This window comes from Sarcophilus harrisii, chromosome 4 (genome assembly GCF_902635505.1).
Source record: "Sarcophilus harrisii chromosome 4, mSarHar1.11, whole genome shotgun sequence".
Lineage (NCBI taxonomy): Eukaryota > Metazoa > Chordata > Mammalia > Dasyuromorphia > Dasyuridae > Sarcophilus > Sarcophilus harrisii.
This window is the reverse complement of record NC_045429.1, coordinates 49,166,966-49,193,173: the sequence shown is the minus strand read 5'-3', so window position 1 is coordinate 49,193,173 and position 26,208 is coordinate 49,166,966. Positions and strand designations below refer to the sequence as shown.

At 33.5% G+C, this 26,208-nt stretch overlaps 1 protein-coding gene across 3 annotated transcripts in view; it reads right to left on the bottom strand.

Moving 5' to 3' along the window:
* Positions 1-26,208, bottom strand: part of ATF6 (activating transcription factor 6) — a 185,183-nt gene that overhangs the window by 104,630 nt on the left and 54,345 nt on the right. For 2 of the 3 annotated variants that reach the window (XM_031936786.1, XM_031936787.1), the window contains exons 10-14: positions 13,369-13,512; positions 9,246-9,359; positions 7,513-7,615; positions 5,679-5,717; positions 849-916 (exon numbers count right to left, since the gene is read on the bottom strand). In XM_031936786.1, the coding sequence (XP_031792646.1) occupies positions 849-916; positions 5,679-5,717; positions 7,513-7,615; positions 9,246-9,359; positions 13,369-13,512 (468 nt within the window). The remainder of the gene's footprint in view (positions 1-848; positions 917-5,678; positions 5,718-7,512; positions 7,616-9,245; positions 9,360-13,368; positions 13,513-26,208) is intronic. The other variant, XM_031936788.1, reaches the window with a different exon arrangement.

Below are 26,208 nucleotides of genomic sequence, written 5' to 3'. Positions count from 1 at the left end.
TAATCAACGCACATCTGTAGCTTCTATCTGTCTATATTCCTTCTAATTGCCCCAATAATGAAGAAGTTCTATCATTCTCCCATGTAGGGATGTAAATGCACCCTTTGATCCAGCAATCCCATTAGTAAAATAGTATCACAGGGATATCAAAGTAAGAGGAAAAAGATCCATTTATACAAAACACTTTTGGCAATTCTTTTTGTGGAAACAAAGAATATGCTCATCAATGGGCAAATGGCTGATTACAATTATGGTATGTGAATATAATGAAATATGATTGTGCTATAAAAAATAGAGAATTTAAGAGAAACTTGGGAAGATGTACATGGACTGACTGAAGCAGAAGGAAATGAAAGGAATCAGGAGAACATTTTATAATAAAACATCAACACTGGAAAAACAATTTTGAAAGTTTGAAGAACTCTTATTAACACAGTGATCAATGATTACTTAAAAAGATAAATAGGAATACTACTAACTTCCTGATGAAGAAGTGATGAATGCAGAATAAGATACATATCTTTAGACATGATCACTATGGAAACTTATTTTACCTCATGATACTTATTTGTTACAAGTGTTTTGTGTTGGTTATTCTAGAGAAGGGCAATAGGAAGGAGGAAAAAAAAGTTTGATAATTGCAAAAAGATTAATTTAAAAATCAGTAATGTACTTAATGTACTAAAAAAGGACTAATCTTTAATATTTTTTCCAGTGGCTTTCATTTATTATTCTGTTTTAACAAAGAGCAAATATTCAATAATGCTTTACTCCCAAACAAAGTGAAAACTTGGCAGTGTCTCACCAAGGGCTTAATTTTTCATTAACAAACCTTCATCTTTTCTTACCTGATGCTAGTTGTTTCTGTATACTGCACAGCCATCAGCTGAGAATTAGAACCGTGTTCCAGAGAATTCTAAAGAATAAAAAAATCATTTTTATTTTACAAAAAAAAGAAAATAAGGTCTTTCCCTTGATTACAGGGTTCATGGAATCTGTTTAGGTACTTTCTGGTTAAGTACATCCCATATATAGTCTCTCTGTCAATAACAATCTTTTTAATAGACCTAAATTTCTCTCAAATGAACCTAATAAAACACCAGCACCTATACTTGTACTTACATGTGAAGTTCAAACAAATATGTCCCAGGATATCAGCTACTGATAAAAAAAGAACTAATCAAAATGGACGTCACGTAAAAGAAAGACATCTGTGTTCTAGCCAATAGGCTCCACAAGTTTTAACATCTAAGATATGCATAAGCAATGAATTCTGGGAACCTAATTTGTATGAATAGCTGTTTTGCAAAGTAATATAAATATAGAAGAGAAATTATAAAAACGTATCTTACTATTCAATGTATTTAACAGTGCTCAACACACAAATGAACTAAACCATAATTCAATACATGAACTCATTGATGATAAATAACCCGATTCTGAATACATAAAATAGCCCACAATTATGTTAAAGTTATTTTCTACCAAAAGATAATCTCAAGCTATATAAGGATCTGAGAATCCCAAAATTAATCACTTAGTATTAGTGTTCAAAAAATATCTTTTCTATTGCCCTATTGCAACTACTTAAATAACTAAGTTCTACTTATGAAAAATGTTCCACCTATTATTTTTTTCCTTTTTCCAAGCTGTTAACTGAATTTACTCAGCTCCATTCCAATCTAGAGAGAATAAAATTATAATGCAGTCTTATGATCTTAGAGTTAGCTCTAAGTAGTCCAACCACCTCAATTAATATATAAAAAAACTTAAAGCCCATAGTGGGCAGGTAGGTGGCACAATAGATAGAGTGCTGGGTTTGAAGTCAGGAAGATTCATTTTTCTGAATTCAAATCTAGATTCAAACACTATTTGTGATTGTGAACAAGTCACTTAGCTCTATTGCCTCAGTTTCCTCATCTGTAAAATGAACTTGAGAAGGAAATGGAAAACAGTTGTAGCATCTTTATCAAGAAGATCCCAAATGGGGTCATGAAGAATCAAGATGTGATTGAAAAATGACTGAACAACTGAAAAAGTTCACAGTGATTAAGTGACTTGCCACCAGCTGCAGAGTTAATATTCAAATTTAGGACCTAGGATTCCAATTCCACTAACCCACAAAGGATAAACTGACTGACACAATATATGTATGCTTAAGATGTACATAGTACCTAATTTAGTATTCCCTAGGTTATAACCAAAAAATTGTGTTGTCTTTTTGAATAAAAAGTCTATCGATGAATTAAACAAAATAAAGTAAAAAAATAAATAAACCAGAGCTAGGCAGATGTAACAACTTTATTAATTGATTAATTTTAAATATCTATTGCCATTTTGGCAGAAGAAAAAAAACAAAAAAGCTGACTTTCTTTTCCTCCTTTTTCTAGTCTAAAATATGGTCAAGGGTTAGATAAAGTTGAGTTGCAGAAGCGATAAGTAAATGAGAAATAAGTATAAAAGGAAGAAAATGATCCTTATTTATGCTAGATCTAAGATTTGTATCACTTAACAAAAGGAAAACTGACTCTTGGCTTTATATTTTTAAATATCATGAATATTACATAACATCAGCATTGCATATAGCGGTGTATATGCTAAATAGGTTATGGTATATGGATGTAAGGTAATATTACTGTTCTCTATAAGAAATGATGAGCAGGCTGAATTTAGAAAATACTGAAAAGACTTACATGAAATGATACTGAAAGAAGTAACCAAGTGAACATTGTACACAAATGTACAATTTGTGATTATGTGATGATAGACTATGATAGACTTAGCTCTTCTCAGCAATTTGGTGATTCAAGACAATTCCAATAGACTTGGGATGGAAAATGCCATCTCTATCCAGAAAGAGAACTACAGAGACTGAATGTGGATCAAAACAGTATTTTCACCTTTTTTTTGTAGCTGTTTCTTTACTACCCTTGTGGGGTTTTTTTTTCACCTTTTGATCTGACTTTTCTTGTTCAGAATGATGAATATGGAAATATGTTTAGAAGAATTGCACATGTTTAACCTGTATTGAATTGCTTGCTGACTAAGAGGGGGGAAGGGGAAGGAGGGAGAAAAATATGGAACACAAGTTTTTACAAAGGTGGATGTTGAAAACTATCTTTGCATATATTTGGAAAAGTAAAAAGCTATTAAAATTTAAAAAAAAAAAGATATTTTTTGCACCTTTTCTTTCTTTTTGCAGCAGTTCTTTCTCCTTTAAAAAAAAAAAATCTCTTTTGGGATACATTCCTAGTAGTGGTATTGTTAGGTCAAAAGGTATGCATGATTTTATAGTACTTTGAGCAGTGGTTCTCAAAGTATGGTCTAGAGAATCCTGGGGATCTCTGAAACCCTTTTAGAGGGTCTACAAATTAGAGGGTCTTCTATATACTTCTATATACTATATACTTCTACTTCTTAAAATGACTGTCATTAAATCAGGACAACTATATAGTGACTATCATAGACAATAAGTGCTCTGAGGTCATAAGAAGGAGGGAATATTTTGAGCTCGTTCAATCTAGAGAGACTTCATGAAGAAAGAAGAATCAAAATTTTTACTTGAAGGATAAATAGGAATTACACATGCACAGAGTCTGAGGCAATAATTTCAGATGGAGAAAACAATGGGATTTGGACCAAGAAAAAGCATAAGACTTGTGCTAAAGGAGAATATGAATAAATCAATCTGGTTAGAGAGAAGGGTTCATACATAGAAAAAAGGGAGAAATGAGACTATAAAGTTAGATTATGGAAGATTTGATTTGACAAACTAAGTAATTCTGATTTTATCTTATAGATAAGGGGATATTACTGAATGTTTTAGAGCAGAGGAGTAACAAAATCAGGTCTGATCTGTAGGGATCTCTAACCCTACAGCTTAACCTAATCAATTACTTGAGTGAAGCAGAAGCATTAATATCCTCCTCCTTCTTCCACAGGATTCAAGCCATTTAATTTTTCTGGGTCTCGGTTTCTAAAGTATAAAATGACAATCAATGACCTCAAGGGTCTTTTCATAGTTTAAATTGACAATCCTATGATATATATTTCAAGTGGGAATGGGTGACTTACCAATTCCCCTTCCTCAAACCAAGTGATTTATATTATCATATCCCCCTTAACTTTTGCTCCATAATCTTAATTAAGGAAATAAAAAATAGATCCTATTTCAGAAAGGATTATGCATTCCTAACCACAGTGGTGTTTAAGGAAGTTTAATCTGGGACTTGTATGTTTAAAGGATTAAAGGGGGGAAATTGGGAGGTAGAATAAGATATTAGAAGGTAAAATAATAATGTTATCAACATTGAGCCTAGAAGATTGTATGGTAAATTTAAATATAGACAACTCATTTTAACTACTTAAACATTTCCCATCAAATTTTTTTCACATAATAAATTGGATGATTTGAGATTTGATTACCCCTTTCTTCTGCCTAGTTTTAAAACAAACAAAAAAAAATTATGAAAATAACTGTGTATACCGTTTGACATAATAATACCATGATCAGTTCTGTTTCCCAAGGTAATTAGAAAAAAAAAAAAGCGAGGGAGTGGAGGGGGAGACTTACATGTTCTAAAATATTTACAGCAACTTTCTTTGTGGTAACAAAGAAATAGAGAATAGCTAAATACGCTGTGCTATGTGATTGTAATAGAATATACTGTACTCTAAGAAATGATGAGGTGGCAGGTAGATGGCGCAGTGGATAGAGCACCAGCCCTGAAGTCTAGAGGACCCAAGTTCAAATCTGATTTCAGACACTTAACACATCCTAGTTGTGTGACCCAGGGCAAGTCACTTAACCCCAATTGCCTCAGCCAAAAAAAGAAAAAATGATGAGCTGGTTTATTTTAGAATAATATATAAAGATTTGCATGAAATAATGAAGAATGAAATAAGCAGGAGCAAAAGAACACTGTACCCAGTAAAAACAATACTATTCTAAGAACAATTTTGAACAATCAAGTCATGAGTATTATAAATAATCAAATCAACTATAAAAGGACTTATGAAGGAAGATGTCATGCATATCCAGAGAAAGTACTTAAATAAACAGGAATGTAAAATATGATTTTTCACATATATACATTTTTGTGCCCTCTCTAGGATGGAATGGAGAGGGAGAAAAAAAAATCACAGGAGAGAACAAAAGAAAACTCAGAAGGTATAAAAGAAAAACAGGGTAGCTTTGAAAATGACATATAGTATTTATTAATTACATAGTTTTTAAAAAAGTAAACTGTGAAATGGAAATTCATATTTTTATAGTGAATCTTGTTTTTATATTGTGCTGTACACATAGAAGTGTCCCCTTTTTTGTCTATTTGTATTTAAGTTCAAAATGAGTATTTAAAAAAAAAAAGATGCTAGGAAGCTACCTTATAGCATGAAAAAGAATAAAAAAGAAATATGTCTGGATAACCTACAAGTTCTTAATAAAGAATGGTTACAAATTGCCAGTGATTTTTTAAGTTGGGCAGTCTGATTATCAAAAATAGTCTTTTAGTAATGCAGGCTGCTTCCTTTCATTTTCTTTATCCTATCTGCTAATTATTATGAAATCTAATTTATAAAGGAATCCATTAAAGTATGCAATGGCAAAATGTCAAAACAAAACAAAACAAAATAAAAACCATCATAGTTAAGTAATTCACCAAAATTTTATAGTATACCTTATAAGACTTTTGGGTCTCTTCAGAATCTGAAGGAGGCTAAAGGAAAAAAAGTGGAAAGAAATGAGAAATACTAGAGGAAGAAACCAAAAGTATTCTGTTATAAGAAAACTACTGTTCATTGGTTTAGGAATTACAGTCGTTGCTTTGCCATCAATCTATCATGGGAGGAAATATACAACCAAGAAAAGGCTATGAACTTGGCAAGTTAAAATTTAGACACAGTATATTCTCTACGATAAATTTGAATCATTAGCCTAATACCTCGTTTCTTTACTGAGGAACAGATAACCAGAATAGTATGTTTACACTAACACATAAAGTGATGGATGCTTGATATAAAAACTACAAACCTCTTTGAGGCCCCACAGGCAATTAAAACCAAGACCCTTAGCAATACCAATGACTCTCAGACTACCACCTCTATTGCCACAGTAACAGCAAGGTTATATGATGATCAAGTATGTCAGACCTTAGCTTTTCTGTGAAATACAGTGATCCAAGACAATTTCAAAAGACTTGGGATGGAAAATGTCATCTTTATCCAGTGAAAGAACTATGGAGACAATATAAATCGAAGCATACTATTTTCACTTTTGTTTTTTTTTTCCTTGTGGTTACCCTTTTTTTTTTCATAACATGACAAATATGAAAATATGTTTAAAATGATTGTACCTATATCAGATTGTTTGCTGTCTTGGGGAGGGAGAAAGGAAGAGAGGGACAAAAAATTTGGAACTCAAAATCTTACAAAAATGATCTTTACATGTAATTGGAAAAAAAATACTATTAAGTGAAAAAAAAAAAGAATGTGAGTTCCTTGAGGACAGGGATTGTCTTGTCTTTGTACTCCAAGACACTTTTGTCTTTTCTTTGTACTCCAAGTGATAAATATAATATTTACCTAATAAATACAAAAGCACTCAATGAATGTGTATTTATTCATTCATGCCAGGACATTAGACAAATTAACTATGCTGATAAATGTTTTTCCCTGTACTAAAAAGTTACCTAGTCTATTACAGAAAATAAGGAAGGAAAGAGAGAGGAAGAGGGAAAAAAAAAAGGAAAGAAGGGGGAGGGAGGAAGAAAGAGAGAAAAGAAAGGAGAAAAAGACAGAGGGGTAAGGAGGAATAACTAATAAATTAACATACTCAATTAATTCAACACAATGCAATTAAGATAACTATTTAAATAATATTTTTACAAAATCTAATTCCAGAGTTCATCACAATTAACTAAATTACCTAATTTTAATTTTACCTCCATTCCTAAAGACTGGCAAACCTCAATAAAGATACTGGTAATCAATGAAATCACCAAAAGGAGATAACAGGAAGAAAAAAAAAATTAAGGATTTAGACAGTGAATTCTAATCTTAGAATCAAAGTATGATGATACCTGGGCCTTAGGAGATCATCCAGGGCTTAATCTTTTTTTTGGTCATGAACTGTTTTCAAAACAATTTTTAAAATAAGTAAAATAAAATATACAGGACTACAAAGGAAAACAATTATACTGAATTAGTTATCAGTAAAAAAGTTTTAGAAACAATTTCATTGACCCCAAGTTAAAAACTCCTGATCTAATCCAACTTTTTACATATGGAGAAATTTGTTCAAAGAGATTCAATGACTTGCCTATGACACTTGTGGTAATGGAGAGAGAGGGTTTTTCACAATCAGTACCCTTTCCACTCCTGGTCAATATCTCCCTTTAGTACCCACATAATTTTAAAGCTGACTACATGCACAATATGTGCAGTGCTTTGATAGCAAAGAAATGAAGATAAACTGTTTTCTTTTTGTCATAAAAAAAAAAAATCAAAAGATACCTGTAGAACACGTGTTTTCTGTTGCTGACTATTTGACATTCTTCTTGACTTGGTCCTCTCTACTTCATGTCTATGAACCCATCCTCGAAGTTCATGATTCAACCTATTAAGCAAAATGTTCAATTAAATATGCTTCTAAAAAATAAATGTTTCACAATACTCTCAACATTCTGAATAAGTATATTTAATATATATGTAATATATGTATGTATTTATAAATATATATGTAATTTATAATATATATGTAATAAATATGTAACATAAAATATATATGTATTTAATATATGTAGCTTTTAAACAGACCATTCATATTTATAAGGCAGCTTACTCAATCACAAGTTCAAAACTGAAAGGATATTCACAGTTAAACACCTGCCAAGTATAAATAGAAGGAAAAAAATTTTTCCAGAAAAAATGATTCCAAAGTTTTCCTCTGCTTTTGAACTGCGCAAGCATCTCAAAGGTTTGAGGGAACTTAATATATTTCAGGATTCCTAATTATAAACTGATGTGTGAAAAACTTTGAAAATTACAATACTGAAGGATGGCATGATAGAAGGAGCATTCTAGCCAAAATCTCCCAACATTTTTCCTCCAAAGAACTTTAAAATAACTCATTAAATCAAATTGTGGAGCAGCAGAGCCAACAAAAAGCTTGGGCAAGACAGTTTTCCAGGACAAGATAACTTGAGAGGTTGGAAGGAGAGGTCTCTGACACTGAAGTGGGGGCTGGCCAGGAGTACATGGTAAGGCAACAACAGCTGTAGACACTGGAAGTAGCAATGCAAGCAGCAGCAGGAGCAGTATTGGGAGTTCTCACAATAGTGAGACAAAAAGATGTTTGGAAAACTGGTCAGAAAGAAATTAAAGGAGATTCTTTGAAAACTCCAAATGATGAGTTTTCATGCAAATAACATTTTAAAAATTTCAAAATGCTATATCTCCAACATGATGGAAGGTCCTTAACAGTAAGGACTGTTTTTTGCTTTTTTTATTCCCAGTCCCACACACAGAATCTGATACATAGAAATCTCTCTCTCTCTCTCTCTCCCCCAAAAAAAAGGGGGGGGGGAGGGAGGACTGAGGCAATTGGGGTTAAGTTACTTGTCCAGAGTCATACAGCTAGGAAATGTTAAGTATCTGAGCCCAGATTTGAACTTAGGTCCTCCTGACTTCAGGGCTGGTGCTCTATCCACTGCATCACCTAGCTGCCCCAGAAATCTCTTTAATTAATACTTAATTGAATTCAATTAAATGAACCACAACCCTAGAAGATGGGTAGTTAGGACTATTCTTAAGAGATTAGTGAGGAAACTGAGTGAACATGAGATATATATTGTTAGACAGTAAGAAAAACAGAGAAACATTCTAACTTCTTTTTCTTGCCCAGAACAGTAGTTCTTCAATATTATGTGCTCTCAGTATTTGTAGGCATGCACCATGTACAGGGCACAAAAACATGGCAGGGAGATTAAAAAGTCAGCGTACAATTAATACTTGTAATCATGGTGGTGTATGCAGTTTCCTCACTTATCCACAATGCTGCCAGTTCATTGCACCATAACTTCTGATAGCAAAAAAGAACCAGTGCTATAAGCCAAAGGTTTGAAAGATGCTGATCTAGATACTATTGGTGATCCAATCATCTCTTTGAAATCAAAGCCAGGCAAAGAGAGAACTGCTGATTACAGACAACTTTTCAAAAATTCTCACACAGACCAAACAACACTCACCTGAGAGATTCTGTACGGTTGATTATTGGCTGACAAGGAGGTGGAGGAATATACAACAGTGGCTCTTCAGTTACCACCATCAAAGCTTTGTCATTAGAGACAGACTGATCATATCTGGAATATATAAATACAAGCAATTATTTCCTTATGATTCCAGAAACTTAGAATAAAAGAAGCTGTGGAAAACCACTACCATCATTAAATGTAGAAAACAATATAGTGCCTATAGTCAACTATAAAATAGAGGACAGAATAAAGAGTAGTTATAGTAGCTCTATGAAGAGCAAATGACAATCTCGTCCCAGACTCTATGGCCTTCTGTAGTACCCTTATAAAACCAGTCTTTATAAAACAATTTTCTTTAGGCATAGCTCATACCTAGGGTAGTACTGAATCATCATATGTAATTTTTAAAGTAATAAATATAGCCACTTTAAAAAATACTTCCAATTGCCTGATCTGCTAACTTGAAATTTATGGGTAGGAATCTGGGTCTAAGTGGAAGAGTAATGTGGAAGCAATAAGGAGTCAGAGATGGTAACCTTATTGCTATTTATCCTCTCCAGAGCAGTTCTGATACATCTTATAAGCAACCTTAGTACTGCCTGGAAATGTTATATGTATTTATTACTTTATAAAACTTAGTTATACTACTACTCAGTCTTTTAAAAAGAGATCAACAAAGGGGTGATCATTTACATTTTGAAAAGATTATTTTCTTCATAAAATAACTTTATAGGGCAAATTCAAAAGAAGCTCATTCATTTAATTTATATGCAATTTGTAACAGATCTATTATATATAAGGTGAATCTATGTGGTTAAATTATAAAATTGTGCCAAACCCATTAAAACAGGTGAAAGATGATGCCACACATGCACAAAAACATGGCAGGGAGATTAAAAGGTCAACATAAAATTAAATGGTTAGAAAAGAAAGTCAATCCATCACTTGGCAAAAAGAGTAGACTCTTCTAAATGCATCAGACAGAGTAGTTGATTGGGAACAGAGGGGGAAAAAAAGAATCCAACATCATGTTTCTATTTATTTAAAAAACATTCATATATATATATATTTTAAAATATATATTCTTGCAAATACTCTGAAAATCCCTTTGAAAACATATTTCTGACTTATTACCCTCTTTCCATGTGATAGACAAATTCTAGTAATGATTTCTGCACATCTGTGTCAAAGAGCTTTGTTCTGTCAGCCAAAAATGTTCTTCTGGAAAGGAAAAATATGATAGGAGAAATACTAGGAAAGGGACTGGGTGGAGTTGAAGGAGAAGGGAAAGTGAGCTCCATAAGCCAATGTGCAATCTGGAAAAAATTAAACACACACTAACCCTGAAATGGTCTGTGGTCTAGGAGACTTTTTATCAAAGGAAAACACCCTTGACAAATGACCCATTATGGTCACATTAGACCACACTAAGACATTAAAAAGTTTCTGGAACAAAGTCTTAAATACAGATTCTGATGGCATGTGTACGAGACTGTACTGTCACATACTTCCAAGATTTAAAAAAAATAATGCATTTACAATATGATGAGCAAGTCAAAGTATGCAGCTACAAATTCAGAAATTATGGACAAATTTGGTTCTCTATATTTTTATCTCATACACAAGAGATCAGTCTTTTATTTTTAAATGAGCATTACATAAAATAGACTTCATTAAGAAGAAACATAACTTTGATGGGTAAGTGGTAACTGAAAATTCAGCTTTAATGTTCATTCAAATATAGCCCCTTTAAATGCTTTTTAAGCAATAACTGGGATCTTACTTTCAATACTGAGCACGGTGAAAAGAAATAACACCAGGCTAATACACTGATGTATTTCTTTCTTAGAAATATCAAATAATTTAAATATATATTCTCACATATTGTGATACAGATAGTCAAAAAAATTATAATCCTTTCTAATTTTTATTAGTTATCAGGTATCCAGGATAAAATTTAAGTGATGATGACTTCTGAAGCAAAAATAACATACCTTAAATTTCAGAAGCTCATTGAAACAAAAACAAAATTCAGTCTACAACTCACTAAGTAAAATTCAGAATGCTACATTCTAGAATATACAGTCTCTTTTGGAGAACCTAATTAATAGAGATAAGAAGATAAAAACTACTACTGGCACCTGAGTTGACGCTTGAAGAAAATTAGGGAATATTAGAGGCATGGGGACAGTAAGCACAAAGGTATGGAGATAGTAGAAGGAACATGATGTAAGCAGATCAGTATGGCCATCATCTCTTCCTCAGAGTTTTCATGATATTTTAACAGAGAAATTACATAATCTCAAGCTTCCATGAACATACTTTTAGGAGAGAAAGCATGGCAGAGTGGGTAGCCTCAGAGCTATTAACACCTGTGATACACCTTCCATAGGTTAAATTAGGACAAGTCATAGACTCTGTCAGTGGTCTGTACAGTGAAACTGCTAACCTGCACCAGGAGAAGTCATTTGTTCACCAGAGCCTGTCCCTATGTTTACATTGGGGTGTGTGTGTGTGTGTGTGTGTGTGTGTGTATACATACATGTATATATATACACACACACAGTATATATTGTACTATGGTCTTATGAGAACACGTAAAATTACTTGAGTAAAGCACTCTCTCCTTTTCCTTTTTTGTAACTCTAGCATCTAGAAGTGTGCCAAGTATATAAAAGATAGACATTTAATAAACGTTTATTCATTGATATGAAGGCCAGCAAATAAGAACCACCAGGATCTGAATTAGGTGATAAATTTGGATGAAGTAAAGGGGATATTGCCTAGAATTCCATGGCTATGATAATAATTCTCCTGGCTGGGATAGATTATGGCAAGAAAGGATCAGAGCTATCCTTACTTCCACTGGAACCATTACAGCCTGGTATAGTAGATATCAATAAAGTTCTTAAATATTTCTCTTGCTAGATCTTGCCTAATAGGAGACATTTCTAACATGACTATAGGCCATATTCTTTTCTAACTAGAACTACAAAGAAATTAGGAAATCTTGAAGGCATATTAAGTTTAAATGTTCAAAAGCAATCCTGTAGTATATGCACTGAAAGTCCTCATCTTATTCCTAAAAAGATGGGAAATCTTATATTTATGTTGTACATACTACATTAAAGAATAGTAATTTATTTTATCTAACTCCAATCTGCAAAGAGAACTCAAATACAATGAGAATGGGTGAACTGGGGCAGTAAGAGGACTCAAGCCAGTTCTCTCTGTCCCATACACATTCCTGACCACATCAAATCACTAGTCACACACGCATCACTATTTTCCTTGTACATTTTGTGCCTAAAAATCCATTAGTCCTTTTTTCTAATTGTCATTTTACATGTAGATAGGAAAATTATAAGATCATATCATAATGCCTGCCACTTACAGAGTGCTTATAGGTTTACAAAGTATTTTACAAATATTAATTTAATTTTAATAACTTCATAAGGTACATATAAGCTATTACAATTTCTACTCTACAACATAGATGAGTAAAATAATTTCAAAGAGCTGAGGTGGTATCTCAAAAAAACCAAAAGGTTTTTCCTATAGTTTCCCAAAGATGGTATTTCATCTCCATCTTCTATCTCTGTCTGTGCTTTAGCTGGGGCTGTTCTCAGAAACTGTCCTATCATCCAAAGCTTGCTTCAGGTGCTAGCCACCTTCTGCTTGAGATATTTCTTGATTCCAACTCCTTCCCCTAATCTGCCTTTCCCAAATAATGTCTTTTACTTATTTTCTATGCCTATGCATGTGCACGTACACACGTGCACACACACACACACACACACACACACACAGAGCTTCCCTCTAGAAAGTAAACTCCTTGAAATGCAGAGATAATTTAATTTTCATGCCCAACACAGTACTTGGTATTTTAATGCTTGCTGATTTAGAAAAGATAATTTAGAGATCGTCTATTCTAATCTTCCCATTTTTACATATGAAGAAAAACAGGAAGAGAGGAGAAATGACTTGCCTTTAATATTTACTGGTAGCACTGAGAAGAGAAACCAAATTTTATGATATATGAACAAGTATTAAATTACTTCTACTTTTTAGTTTTATTAAGCCAACTAAGAAGTCAAACTTTAACAGGCAGAATCACCTGTAACTGTTTTTCTGGATGGCACCAGCAACTTTTCTTGGAACTGAATCTTGCTCCTCAGTAGCTGAGAATCCTAAAAGATGTCTACTCTGATGTGCAGAGTTCATACTAGAAGTCACTGTGCTGGAATCCCGCTCAAACATACTGAAATACAAAAGAAGATAATAGTCAATATAATGACAATAAGTCACTTATAAGCATGTTTTAGACTGCCAAGAAACAAATTAAAATTTCTCCTAAGTCAAATTGTGCTAAAAAAAAATTTTTTTAAAGTAAATTGATACCATGTAGTCAAGTGCTTTTAGGGCAAATCTGTTGTTCATTATAAATAATTCTTATAAGATAAAAAAAAAATAGCTTTTTTATAAAGAACAAAGACCAATTTAATATATCTTAAGAATATTTTATGTGTCTACATACATACATATATATGTGTATGTATATATTTACATTTTATATATCTAAATACATATCTATTTTTTAAAAAATATCAATCTCAGGTGACAAGTTACTAAGTTCCTTCAGGATTATTGGAAATTTCAGTTCTTAACCATGAACAAAATGTTTATAAGAAAAATAAAAATCAATATACCTTCATAACTCCAGAGCAGACAGGCTCCTAATAGCAAATTATTTCTTAATAAAACTTTGCTGCTGTTCTTATTTACATTGAAGATCCCTTTTCCTCCTTGTTATCCCTTTCACCGAGATGGCCTCAATGTCTAACTCATTAATAATACACATGCAACCTTAAAGACTAATAACCTTTTAGTATACTTTAATCTTACAAGATAAAGAGACAAAAGATAATTTTTGTCCTCAAGGAATTTACAACTTAGTCCTGAAAAGGAAGCCCAAAAATGTGAGGAAGCGAGATACTTGAGAAGGGGAAATAAAGGATGGAAACTAAAGAGATGGCTAGCCTGGGTACTTACTTAAATGGAGGTTCCAGAAGGAACTCTCCATTATTCATTCTCCAATCAAAGGAATGGGGAAGAGGCCTCAAGGGTAAAAGGTACTGAGGAGGTATGAGGTCCTGAGCTGAAGTGGCATTACAAGGAGAAAAAGACAGGTGTCAAGGTCATCTCCTTTGAGGGAAATGTGGAAAAAGGAATGTATATGGGAGTTTATTATCTTCAGATTTCAGTCTGAGGGAGTAGAAAGAAGATAAATAGCAGTGGTGGGGGGGGGGGAGGGTGAATAATATCTTCCAATTGGAGAAGAGTTGATAAAAGGATAAAACTGTTATTTTAGTGATGATTTTTCCTTCAATAGCAAACTCAAGAGCAAGAAGGCTATATCTTTTTTCTCCTTCCTCCTTTTCTACTTCTTCAATCCTCTATTTCAATTTTCTATTCAAACTACTGTGCACAAAACTCGCCTATTCCCTTCTTATATATCCTTATCAAAGATGCCCTCAGTTTATGTATAATTTATGCTTATAAAAATATATATTTTTGAACCAGATCTTTGGCTTCAATAGTATAATGAAAAAAATCCTACAAAGCACATCAATATCTACTCTGAAACTTACACTCAAGCATGAGAAGTTGAGTGACTAGCCCACTGTGACACAGTCCATGTGAGTTATAATTTGGGCTAGAAACTATATCTTTGTCTTGAAGATTATCTCTTTAGGTAATACTGCTTTTCAAAATAATTTTCATAAAAAGGAAAGTAGAAATGTAGTTCAATAGTTATTAATGTTCTCCTGATTATCTTCTTTTGGGAGGTGGGGGTGGGAGGAAAGGCAATAAAAAGGTCCAAGATTTTTTCACACTTTTGTTATTTTCTTCTCCTTCAAGTATCCTGAGACTCCATTTCTCAATTCTCTCAACGTTTTGTCACCTCAAGTTCAGCCTTCATCTGAGTACATCTGATCCAATCCAAATGCTTTTCCAATCTTCATTATCCTCAATGCCATTTAAACCTCCCTGGTAAGAATAACTGGGACTGTGGGAATAAGAGCACAAATGTGGTATCTCCACTGTCCCTCATGCCAAAAAGTTTGTTAAGAAAATCTTTATAGTTGTTGGTGGAGTTATGAACTGATCCAACCATTCTAGAGAGCAAGAACTATACTCAAAGGGCTATCAAACTGTGATAGCCTTTGATCCAGCACTGTCTCTATTGGGCTTGTATCCCAAAAAGATCATAAAGGAGGAGAAAGGACCCACATATGCAAAAATGTTTTCTAATGGCAAAGAACTGGAAATTGAGTAGCTGCCCATCAAATGGGGAATGTCTGCCTATCATTTGGGGAATGGCAGAATAAATCATAGCATATGAAAGTAATGGAATATTATTGTTCTATAACAAACTATCGAAGGATGGTTTCAGAAAGGCCTGGAGAAACCTACCTGAACTGATACTGAGTAAAGTGAGCAGAACCAAGAATACATTTTACATAGCAACAACAAGATTATATGATGATCAACTATAATGGATGTGGCTCTTTTCAACATAGAGGTGGGTTCAGGCCAATTTCAATACATTTATAATGGAGAGAGCCATTGGCATCCAGAGAGAGAACGATGGAGACGAATGTGGATCAAAGCATATTTTCACCTTTATTTTGTTGTTGATTGGTTGCTCGTTTTTTTTCCCTTTTGATGTGATTTTTCTTCTGTAACATGATGAATATGAAAATGTTTAGAAGAATTGTACATGCTAAAGTTATATTGGATTGTCTGCTATCTGGGGTGAGAAGTGGGAAGGGAGGGAGAAAAATTTGGAATACAAGGTTTTGCAAATGTGAATGCTGAAAACTATCTTTGCATGTATTTGGAAAAATAAAAAGCTATTAAAAAAGAAAATTGATAGTAAAAAGATTTTTGAAGATGGAAAAAAAAAATCTCTGCAGACCATTTCCACCTTTCTTTTCTTTTCTTTTTTCCTTCTAATTTCATCCTTAAATAATTACAGTTTGATTCTATTTTTTTAAGTCTCTCTCAAGAAGTTTTCTTTAAAACTGATTTTATTGGCCACTAATTGTTGTTATTCTCTTTATGACTTGGCAAGTCAAGTGTTTTCTGAATAAGTAAGTTTTATGTTTTTCTGACCTCTTCATTCTAATAAATGATTTATACAGTTAAGTTTCTATATGAAATTATTATAATCACTGTTGATGTCAAGCCATGTATGCCATACATACTGATTTAATTTGGAGAATTTTATGAATTCTTTTTAGAACGTATCTACTTTTCCAATCTTTCTAATAGATGTTACACATTTTAAAAAAAAAAAATTTTAATGTGATCTTGTAATTATTTGTTGTAAACTTATTTGGGGGCACAAGCTGAATACAAGCTCCATGAAATGATATTTATAAATGGTCTGAAAACTGTCTTACTCTTAGCAATACTCACTCACTTCTTTTCTGCTATTCTCACACTACAAAAGTAGAAGGGCCATTTTGTATTTCTTTGTTTCATAAGTTACCATAACTAAAGGATTTGTCATTAAGAAGCCAGGCTATTAGTGATAAACCTTTGCAATATTAATTCATATTAACATCTAATGTTTTAAAATTTACAAGCTTTTTCCTTGTGACCATCTTGTAAAGCAAGAAGCATGAGTTTTTTTTTATTTCAAGCTAGTGCAAATCCTTCTTGTGTTTCTCTATAATCATTCTATAAGGCATTAAAAGTCATTAAAAATAATCTAAAAGTAATTTTATCATCATGATCACAAATAAAAAATTTGTTAACAAATTTACATCCTCTTCTAAAGAGAATACAATAATTAAACATAAGACTGAATTCATGTTTTGGGCCAATAGGCAGCAAAACACTGACTAATAAGATGCAGGTGATTTCAATTTCAACAAATTCCTTGGAAACTGTGCCACAATCGTTGCTGGTTTACTTTTCCTCTTCACTTACCCTTAGGATACAGAATGCGGTAAAGCCTAGCCCTGGCACAAAATTTCAAATTAGAAAATGAAGTTAAGAGATAACTAAACAGATGGTTACCACGATGAAGGAATATCATGGATCAAGAAATGACCAAAAAGTACAACTAAAAGAGAATAACTCCAAATTAACTTTATGTAGAGCCTCGGAGGAAAAAAAATGTCTTGGCCAAAAGGACCACAAGACTATTTGAAAGAAATTAAGATATTAAAAAAAAAAGAAATTTTTAGTGAAAAGGAGTTCTAAAATTGGAAGCTGAATAAATAGTTTGAAACAAAAGATGGAAAACAATACTGAACTTATGGACTCTCTGAAGATTAGACTAGAGCACAGGGAACTCAATGATGGAACAGATATATAAAATAGAAATAACAGAATAAAAGCAAAAGATTTTTTAAACTGAAGGATCTACTTATTAAAAATTAGTCAAAAAGAGATGATTTAAGGATCATTAAATTTCCCAAAGAAGATGACAAAACAAAAAGCCTAGATATCACATGTCATGGAATCACAAATTAAACTTGCCCAGATCCACTGGCATAAGAGAGCAAAGAGAAAACAAAAAGAATTGACTTGTCACCTACAGAAAGTAAACTCCAAAGTGAGAAGACCTAGGAAAGTTATAAATAAAATTCAAGGCACCAGGTCAAATAAAAAAATATGCAAGCAAACCACGAAGAAAGTATTAAAATATCAAGGAACCAGTTAGGACCACATAATACTTGGCAGCAACTTCCACAAAAGTGAAAAAAAAAAATTGAAATCAGATATTCCAAAAGACAGACAATAATGATTTACAACTCAAAATAATTTACATTGCAACACAGAAATATAATCCTAAAGAGGCTGAAATAAAGTAACAAAGTAAAAGCAAAGAAACAAGTAAATGTCCCTTCAGAATGTTTTCCAGAAGTCACAGGAGGAATCAAATAAGACAAACAGAAGACCTGAAGGCAGTTTGTTCTGTTGTGAAAGTCTTAAGAAAGGAAATATAAGAAAACGAATAGGATAACACTAGGAAACAAAGGGACAGAAGCTACTATTTCTTGGGGGGGGGGGGGGGGGGGGGGGGGAGGTAGGAGTACATAAGAAGAACATATAAAAATGGAGAACATAGGCATTATATAATATGATATGATGAGCTAGAAAATGGTTTAAATGAACCAGAAAAAAAAGGATTCAGGACACATACAAAATTTGGTTTTAGTGCTTACTAAACTTAACACAAAAACTAAGAGGAAGAAAGAAAAGGAAGAGCTGGGAAAGAAACTTTGGGCAGTAGTTTGTAAAGGGGGGATTAAAAGGAAAGAAAGAAAAGAAGCAAGAGACTGCAAGGAAAACAGAAAAGGGGCCATCGAGAGGAAGATTTCAGTTCAAGTTAATATAAGGCTCACAGTTCTCTTTCACCCAATTCTAAGATGTAAAGAAAGAGAAAGACCAGTGCTCTGCCACCTGTGTAGACATCTAAATTTTAATGTTTCTTAAAGCTGTCAAGAGAAACCTCTATAGCTGAAGCTCTAAGTCTGAGGTCTCTTACATGCATGCACACATACTCACAGATACACAAAATTTTGCATATGTGAAATATATACAATAGAAACAAAATGTTTGTATATAAATATATGTATACATACACACACACACACACACACACACACACTATCTCTAGACTTGCAACTCCAACTGCCTACTAAGTACCTTAAACTGAATGTGCCATTTTTGTTGTTCAATTATTTCAGTTGTGTCTGACTCTAGTGTGCGCGCGCGCACGCACGCACACACACACACACACACACACAGGTTATGGTTCTCAAGTGAAATCACAATTCTTTGTGGCTTCCCTGGGAAATTCGCTGATATGATGGTTAAGAGGTATTATCACCAAACACTTTTCTTACTTTAGATCTTTTAGTTAATCTACTTCTCCCATAAAGGTTATCCATTCTGCTTTCATATTATAACTAGCATTATGGGCCTGAAGAAATTGTTTCATCTCACTGTATTTATACTATGAACAATTTTCTCATCTGATTTGTTTTACTAATTCTTAACATATTCCTGTAAGATAGACAAAAACATCATTTATATTAATTCCAGGAGTAGTCACTGAGAGATTAAGCAATATTCAAGATTAGGCAGAATATCTGTCACCTGGTAGAGAGGTTTCTTGAGACTCAGTATGATGTTACTATGATATCTGGAGTCTAGGAGAAAGGGCAGTCAAAATTATAATTTAAAATTCCTGAAACTGCCCTTTAAGCTCTCCCAATTCCTATCTAAATGCCAAAGCTAAAGAATCAATAATAGTATTTTCCACATCCCCCTTCCCCCAATCCAGTGTAGTGCTAGCTCACATGTATACCCATCTCTTTATACCAAAGATGAAATCCAAAGAAGATGAAAGGATAACCAATGACTATACAAATATTTGTTCAGAGATTTGAATAAATTGGACTACTGGGGGGAAAGGAACAACAGTGGTCTTGTCTATGCTATCTCTATGAGTCTCCTAACACTCAATAACACCTGGTATTTAGATATATTTTATATCTTCAGTTTATTCGTCAGTTTGATAAATGTGGAAAACATTCTCAGCCAAGAATTGAACTGGATTTCATTTGTAAATCAAGCTGAACAAAATCCAGTATACTTGGTGGTTTGAATTTTGACATTTAAGTTATACTTGTGAGCTAAAGCCAGCAGTGACATCATACAGCAAAATGTGTTCAGTGATTAAATGAAAAAAATTAGAGCCAGATTTCTGAAGACAGGCTCATCTCAGAATAAGGAACTGGAATTTTTCATGCACAATAATGAAAAGCTAACAAGGTTAGGAAATGTTGGAATGAAGACTTTTTCCTTCTAACCAATTCCAGACAACACCAATCCAATACCACACGTTTTTTTGTGACTTCCTTTTTTTATAAATGATCTTAAAAGGAAGTTATGGACTAACTTATCCTTTAGCAGTATGATTTTCTCTCCACAAGTTTAACATCTAATGAAGAAAAAGTACTCAGGATGAAATAAATTAATATTATGCAATTATATTAATAACTAATTATTAAAATGTGATCTATCATTTATGTTAAATTCAACTCCTAAAAAGTCAGTCCATCTCTGAAGGGCAAGGCTAAGTGGTGAGATTTGCTCCTAACCATCCAGGCCCTTCCTCATTAGTGAAGACCCCACCCAACTGGGAGACCCAATTCTGTTTAGAGTATAAACAGAACCCAGTCAGGATGAACTAGCTAGAGAGGTGCAGATGGAGATGGCTTCCCTTTGCTCAGAGGCTTTAAGACTGCTGAGTCTTAAGATCAAGTTACATTTTCAGTAGGAGAAGCAGAAGGCTTTTAGTCCACCTTCCTCATTAAATGTCCACCAATCAGGAAAGATCCCTTTCAGAAGGGATTTATGGCATTGGATTGTCACTAATTAATAAAGAGGATTATTAATGACCTAGAAACTATTTCTCAGGATTTTTATTTGTCTCAGTGGAAAAGGTTTCCAAAAGAGGAAACAATGGCAAATCTAAGTATGTGGTACATTTTCTTTTAATTATTACTTTCTTTTAAGACCTTTTTGGTTTATTTTTTGTAGGGGAAATCCATTCTGTTGATCTTTGAAATGAAAGGAAAAAAACAAAGGCATATCTACGCAGCAAGAAAGAAAAGCCACATACACCATGATCCCACCATGAGCTCTTCCTAAACTGCCTCCCCACACCTATCCAGACTCTGGCCTCCAGGTGCTCCCAGAGCTCCCAACTGTAGGCATTTCCTGGCCCCATGCACAATGTTCTCATCATCTCTGCCTCTTGGCTCCTCTTGGCTTCTTTTAAGTCCTAATAAAATCTGATCTTCTTCACAAAGCCTAACTCTAGGCTCCTCTTTCAGTTAATTTCTCTAATCTAGCTGATATTACCCTCATTTTTTGTACACGGTTGTTTGCATCACCTCTTCCTCATCAACTTCCATGCTCAGTATTTTGCCCCGTGCCTGACACATAGCTGACACAGGGGCTGAATACATGTTTATGAACTTACTGACTGAGACAATTCCCTTCCGAGTTTGCCTATTGCTCCTCATATGTCTATGTGCTTTTTCAAAGGCAGACAAAATAAAGATCCGTCTATAATTCTACTCGGAGACAGAAAAAACTTACTATATACACTCTATTTCCTCCAATATCTTCATGATAAAAAGTAACCATCTGCCATTGATAATTACCAATCCACTTCCAAGAAATGAAAAATAAATGACACAATGGCATTTAGCAGAGAAAAATTAAGAATCCACTGAAAGATGAAACAACAGGCTATACCTCCTGCTTGTCGCTTTTCTTAATAAAATTGATGTTCTTCCAACAAATTCATCAGCCTTCACTACCCAACCAGTTGTTTTGGAATAGTTTCTTGCTCCTTGGGCTTTATTAAAAGAAGAGAAATTTCTTAATCCAAGCATGGTAGAACTTTCTTTTATAAATAATAATAACAATAATATACTATTCATTCTATTTACTTCCCCAAACTGTGTTTCTCCATATATAAGCTTGCAAGCTAGCACTAGATATGTATACACAAGTCTGAGATATACTTGTAGGATTTATCATGTGGTGGAGTTAAATCAAAATGGCTCCAAGCTACATAATCCTTTTTAAAAAGCATAACATAACAAACTGAACATACCAACACAGATTAGCAGAGAGTATAAAAATGAATACACTAATCTTATCAGCCCCCATGCAACTAGTAAAGCCAACTTCAAAAGTTAGGTGCTGGCCCACATTCAGAAGAGTAATGAATGGGATCTCTCAGATTGAGAAGGCAGAAATTCCAAAAGTGTCTAATCCAAAAAAAAAAAAAAAGTCTTTTCTCATTCCCCTTAAAATATGTAAATTTGTAACAGTAGACTGTTTAATGTCAATGATTACAAGTTTTCATATATGAAATGTGATGAAAAGTAACTATTTCTTGCTCACAACACAAAAAAAAAAAAAAATGAGGAAAATACGCAAGGAAGGCTTAACTAACAAGACTGAATGACTCAGGAAATGTATTCTAAATGAAAAACTTTATCAATCATGCCAATTAACACCAGTTCAAAGGCCTGGGATATGAAAAGCAACTGAGATGGCCTAAAATATATACAATTTGAAATAATCTCTTCCTTTTATAAATTTTAGGATCCTTTTAAGTAAAACATACCACACTCTTAAGTTCATTTATGTTATTCATCTAGTCTAAAATGCCCTCCTCTTCCCCTGCCACTTATCCAAATATTTTAAGTCTATTTAACTCATTTCCTCCATGAACATTACTTTGATTACACTTATACTTGTTTATCTCTATTTTCTGAGTTATAGCACTTACATTCTGTATCACACTACTTAGAATTTATGTACTGTCTTACACTGATCCCAAAAGTGAGCAAAGCCTAACACTAACATAAAGTCAAGAAGGAAACTGGAAGAATGAACAAACAAACAAACAAAAAACCCAACCATGAAGAGTCACTTAAATGACAAAGAAGTTCAAGGCAGAAAACCAGCAAATCTATAAACAGTCTGGAAAAAAAATACAAATGGACATAAATCTAATAAGAATTTCCAGGAAAGCTAAAGAGATTTTTTTAAAACAACAACAAAAAAACTTTAAAACCCAAATAAGAGAAGTACAGGAAAAGACAGTTTATTGTTTTGTTTGTTTTTAAAGAAAAGTATGCAAGAAAATTATGAAAAGAAAATTAAAAGCCTGATAAAAAGGAGATATAAAACTTTACATAGAAAATAATACCTTGAAAGAATTCACCAAATGAAAGCTAATGACTCCAAGAAACACCAATAAAGAAAAGTAAAAAGACTGGGGAAAAAAAAAGAAGAAAATATGAAATATCTCAAAGGAAAAAAGTGACCTCGAAAGATCAGTGAGATATCATTTAAGAATCATGAGACTACTGGAAAGACATGCACAAAAAAGAGATCTTACACAGATTTCAAAAAATTATAAAAGAAGACTGCACAGACATCTTAGAACCCAAAAGGAAAGCAGAAATTTAAAGAAATGACTGATTATCTTTTTTTTAAAAAAGTGAAAACTCTTAGGATTTAATAATTTAGTCAACATCTAAAACGCCCAGGTAAAAGATAAAAAAAAAACAAACAAACAAAAAAAAAAACTGTAAGCAAACAAAAAGAAAGAATTCAAGTACTATAGAGTGTCAGTTAGGATCACACAAGATCTAGCTGCCACAACTATAAAGGTAAAAAGTACTGGGAACATGATGTTCCAGAAGGTAAAGGAATCAGGATTACAACCAAGAATAACAAGCCAAACTAAAATTATATTAATTTTACACAGGGAAGGCATTTAATGAAATAGAGGAATATTCTTGATTAAAAGACCAAAGCTGAGAAGAAAATTTGACAAGAAAACATCATACTGAACTTTTCATTTCAAAATTTTCCTTCTTGGGAAGCAATAAACCGGAAAAACATTTTACATCCAAAGGATTTGACAAAGGCCTCATTTCAAAAATATATAGAGAACTGACTCAAATTTATAATAGTTCAAGCCATTCTCCAATTATAAATGGTCAAAGGATATGAACAGACAATTCTCAAACGAAGAAATTTAAACTATTTGTATCACATGAAAAGGTGCTCCAAAAATCACTATTGATCAAAGAAATGCAAATTAAGACAACTCTGAGATACCACTACACATTTGTCAGATGGCTAAGATGACAGGAAAAGATAATGACAAATATTGGAGGGGATGTGGGAAAACTGGGACACTGATACACTGTTGATGGAACTGTGAACAAATCCAATCATTCTGGAGAGCAGTTTGGAACTATGCTCAGAAAGTTATCAAATTGTGCATATCCTTTGACTCAGCTGTGTTTCTAGTGGGCTCATATCCCAAAGAGATCTTAAAGGAATGAAAGGGACCCACATGTGCAAAAATGTTTGTGATACCCCTTTTTGTAGTGGCAAAAAACTGGAAACTGAATGGATGCCCATCAATTGGAGAATGGCTGACTAAGTTATGGTATGTGAATGTTATGGAATATTACTGTTCTGTAAAAAAAGGACCAGCAGAATGAGGCCTGGAGAGACTTACATGAACTGATGCTAAATGAAATGAGCAGAATCAGGAGATCATTATACATGGCAACAGGAAGATTATATGACAATCAATTCTGATGGACATGGCTCTCTTCAACAATGAGAGGGTTCGTTCCCCTTGTTCAGTGATGAAGAGCACCATCTACACCTAGAGAGAGGACTGTGGGAACAGAATATGGAACACAACATAGCATTCTCACTCTCTCTGTTGTTATTTGCTTATATTTTGTTTTCTTTCTCGGTTTTTCTTTTCCTTCCTTCTTGATCTGATTTTTTGCAGCAAGATAACTGTATAAATATGTATACATATGTTGGAATTAATATGTCGTTCAACATATTTAGTGTGTATTGAACTACCTGCCAGCTAGAGGAGGGGGTGGAGGGAAGGAAAGGAAAAATTGCAAGGGTCAATGTTGGAAAAATTACCCATACATATGCTTGGTAAATAAAAAATAAATAAATAAGTAGAATTTTCCTTCTTTTATTACAATGACTATTTGGAATATCCTCAGACTATTTGGTAGTCTAGTATAGTAGAAAGAATACTAGATATAAAATCAAAACATTTGGTTTTGGCCTACCACTGAAATTTGCTAGCTGAGAAACCATGAGAAAATTCACTAAGCTTTAGTGATAAAACATGAACAATAACATTTGTACGTCTTTCTCACAGTGTGGTTGTAATAAAAGCACTTTTTAAAATGTAATATTACATAACATAAATTTGAGTCACCATTGTTGTTGCTGACTATTCACTTCATCTCACCACTCAAAACAAAAATTACATAATACCTAAAAGGAAAGTCTTCTAAAGTAGCCATGTAAACCAACAAAGGCAAAAAAGGAAAAAAACAGTATCAAGAGGCTGATAAGAACTTTTATTAAAACTCAAAACAAAACCCACTGGAAGTTTGTAGAAAGATGGCAACATTTTAGAACCAGAAGAGTGCAAATGCCCAAGAATCATCCCAGATAAGCTCTAAAAACGAACCTAAAGGAACAATAATGACAACCAAAGAGAAACAACTACAAGCTCTTCCATTTACCTCACAGCTGCACAAAAAGAATGCCAGGATCCTTCAGAAGCGTGAAGCACAGAGACACATCGGCAAAGAGGGGACAGGGCCTGATGAACACCCAAGGAAGACAACACAAAGAAAATTGGCAGCTCAGCATCTGGGCAGCCCCAAACAAGGAAAAGTAGAAAAAAGTTTCCCACAGCTCAGTGTGATGCACCCTAGAAGTTCTGGGCCCAAGTAGTTTAGAATCTGTTTAAGGCACAGTAAGGAATTATCAGAGACTAGTACCCAGGAATCCCAGTGTAGGTCAAGTAGTTCAGCTTCTAGCACCAAGAGAGCCCAAATCCAAGCCACAGCAAGAGAAAGTGTCACAGAGGTATCTGGGAAACAAAGCACCCATGGTCTTCTAAAAGGCCTTTTTACCAGCAATATCAGCAACATCTGGGTGGGACCTGGTAGGTTCACAGAAAGGTAACAAGCTTTCTGGATTTATCAAACACTAGATCGCTAGAGAACAAATTGGGAACTATGCCCAAAAAGCCATAAAACTGTGCATACTCTTTGATTCAGCAGTATCACTACTGGATCTGTATCCCAAAGAGATGATAAAAGAGAAAAAATGATCACATGTACAAAAAATATTTGTAGCATCTTTTATAGTGACAAGGAACTGGAAACAGAGCATATGTCCATTATCATATAACATCTATTCCACTGATTTACTACTATATTTCTTAGTTAAACCAGTACCAGATTGTTTACATAATTACTGCATTGTT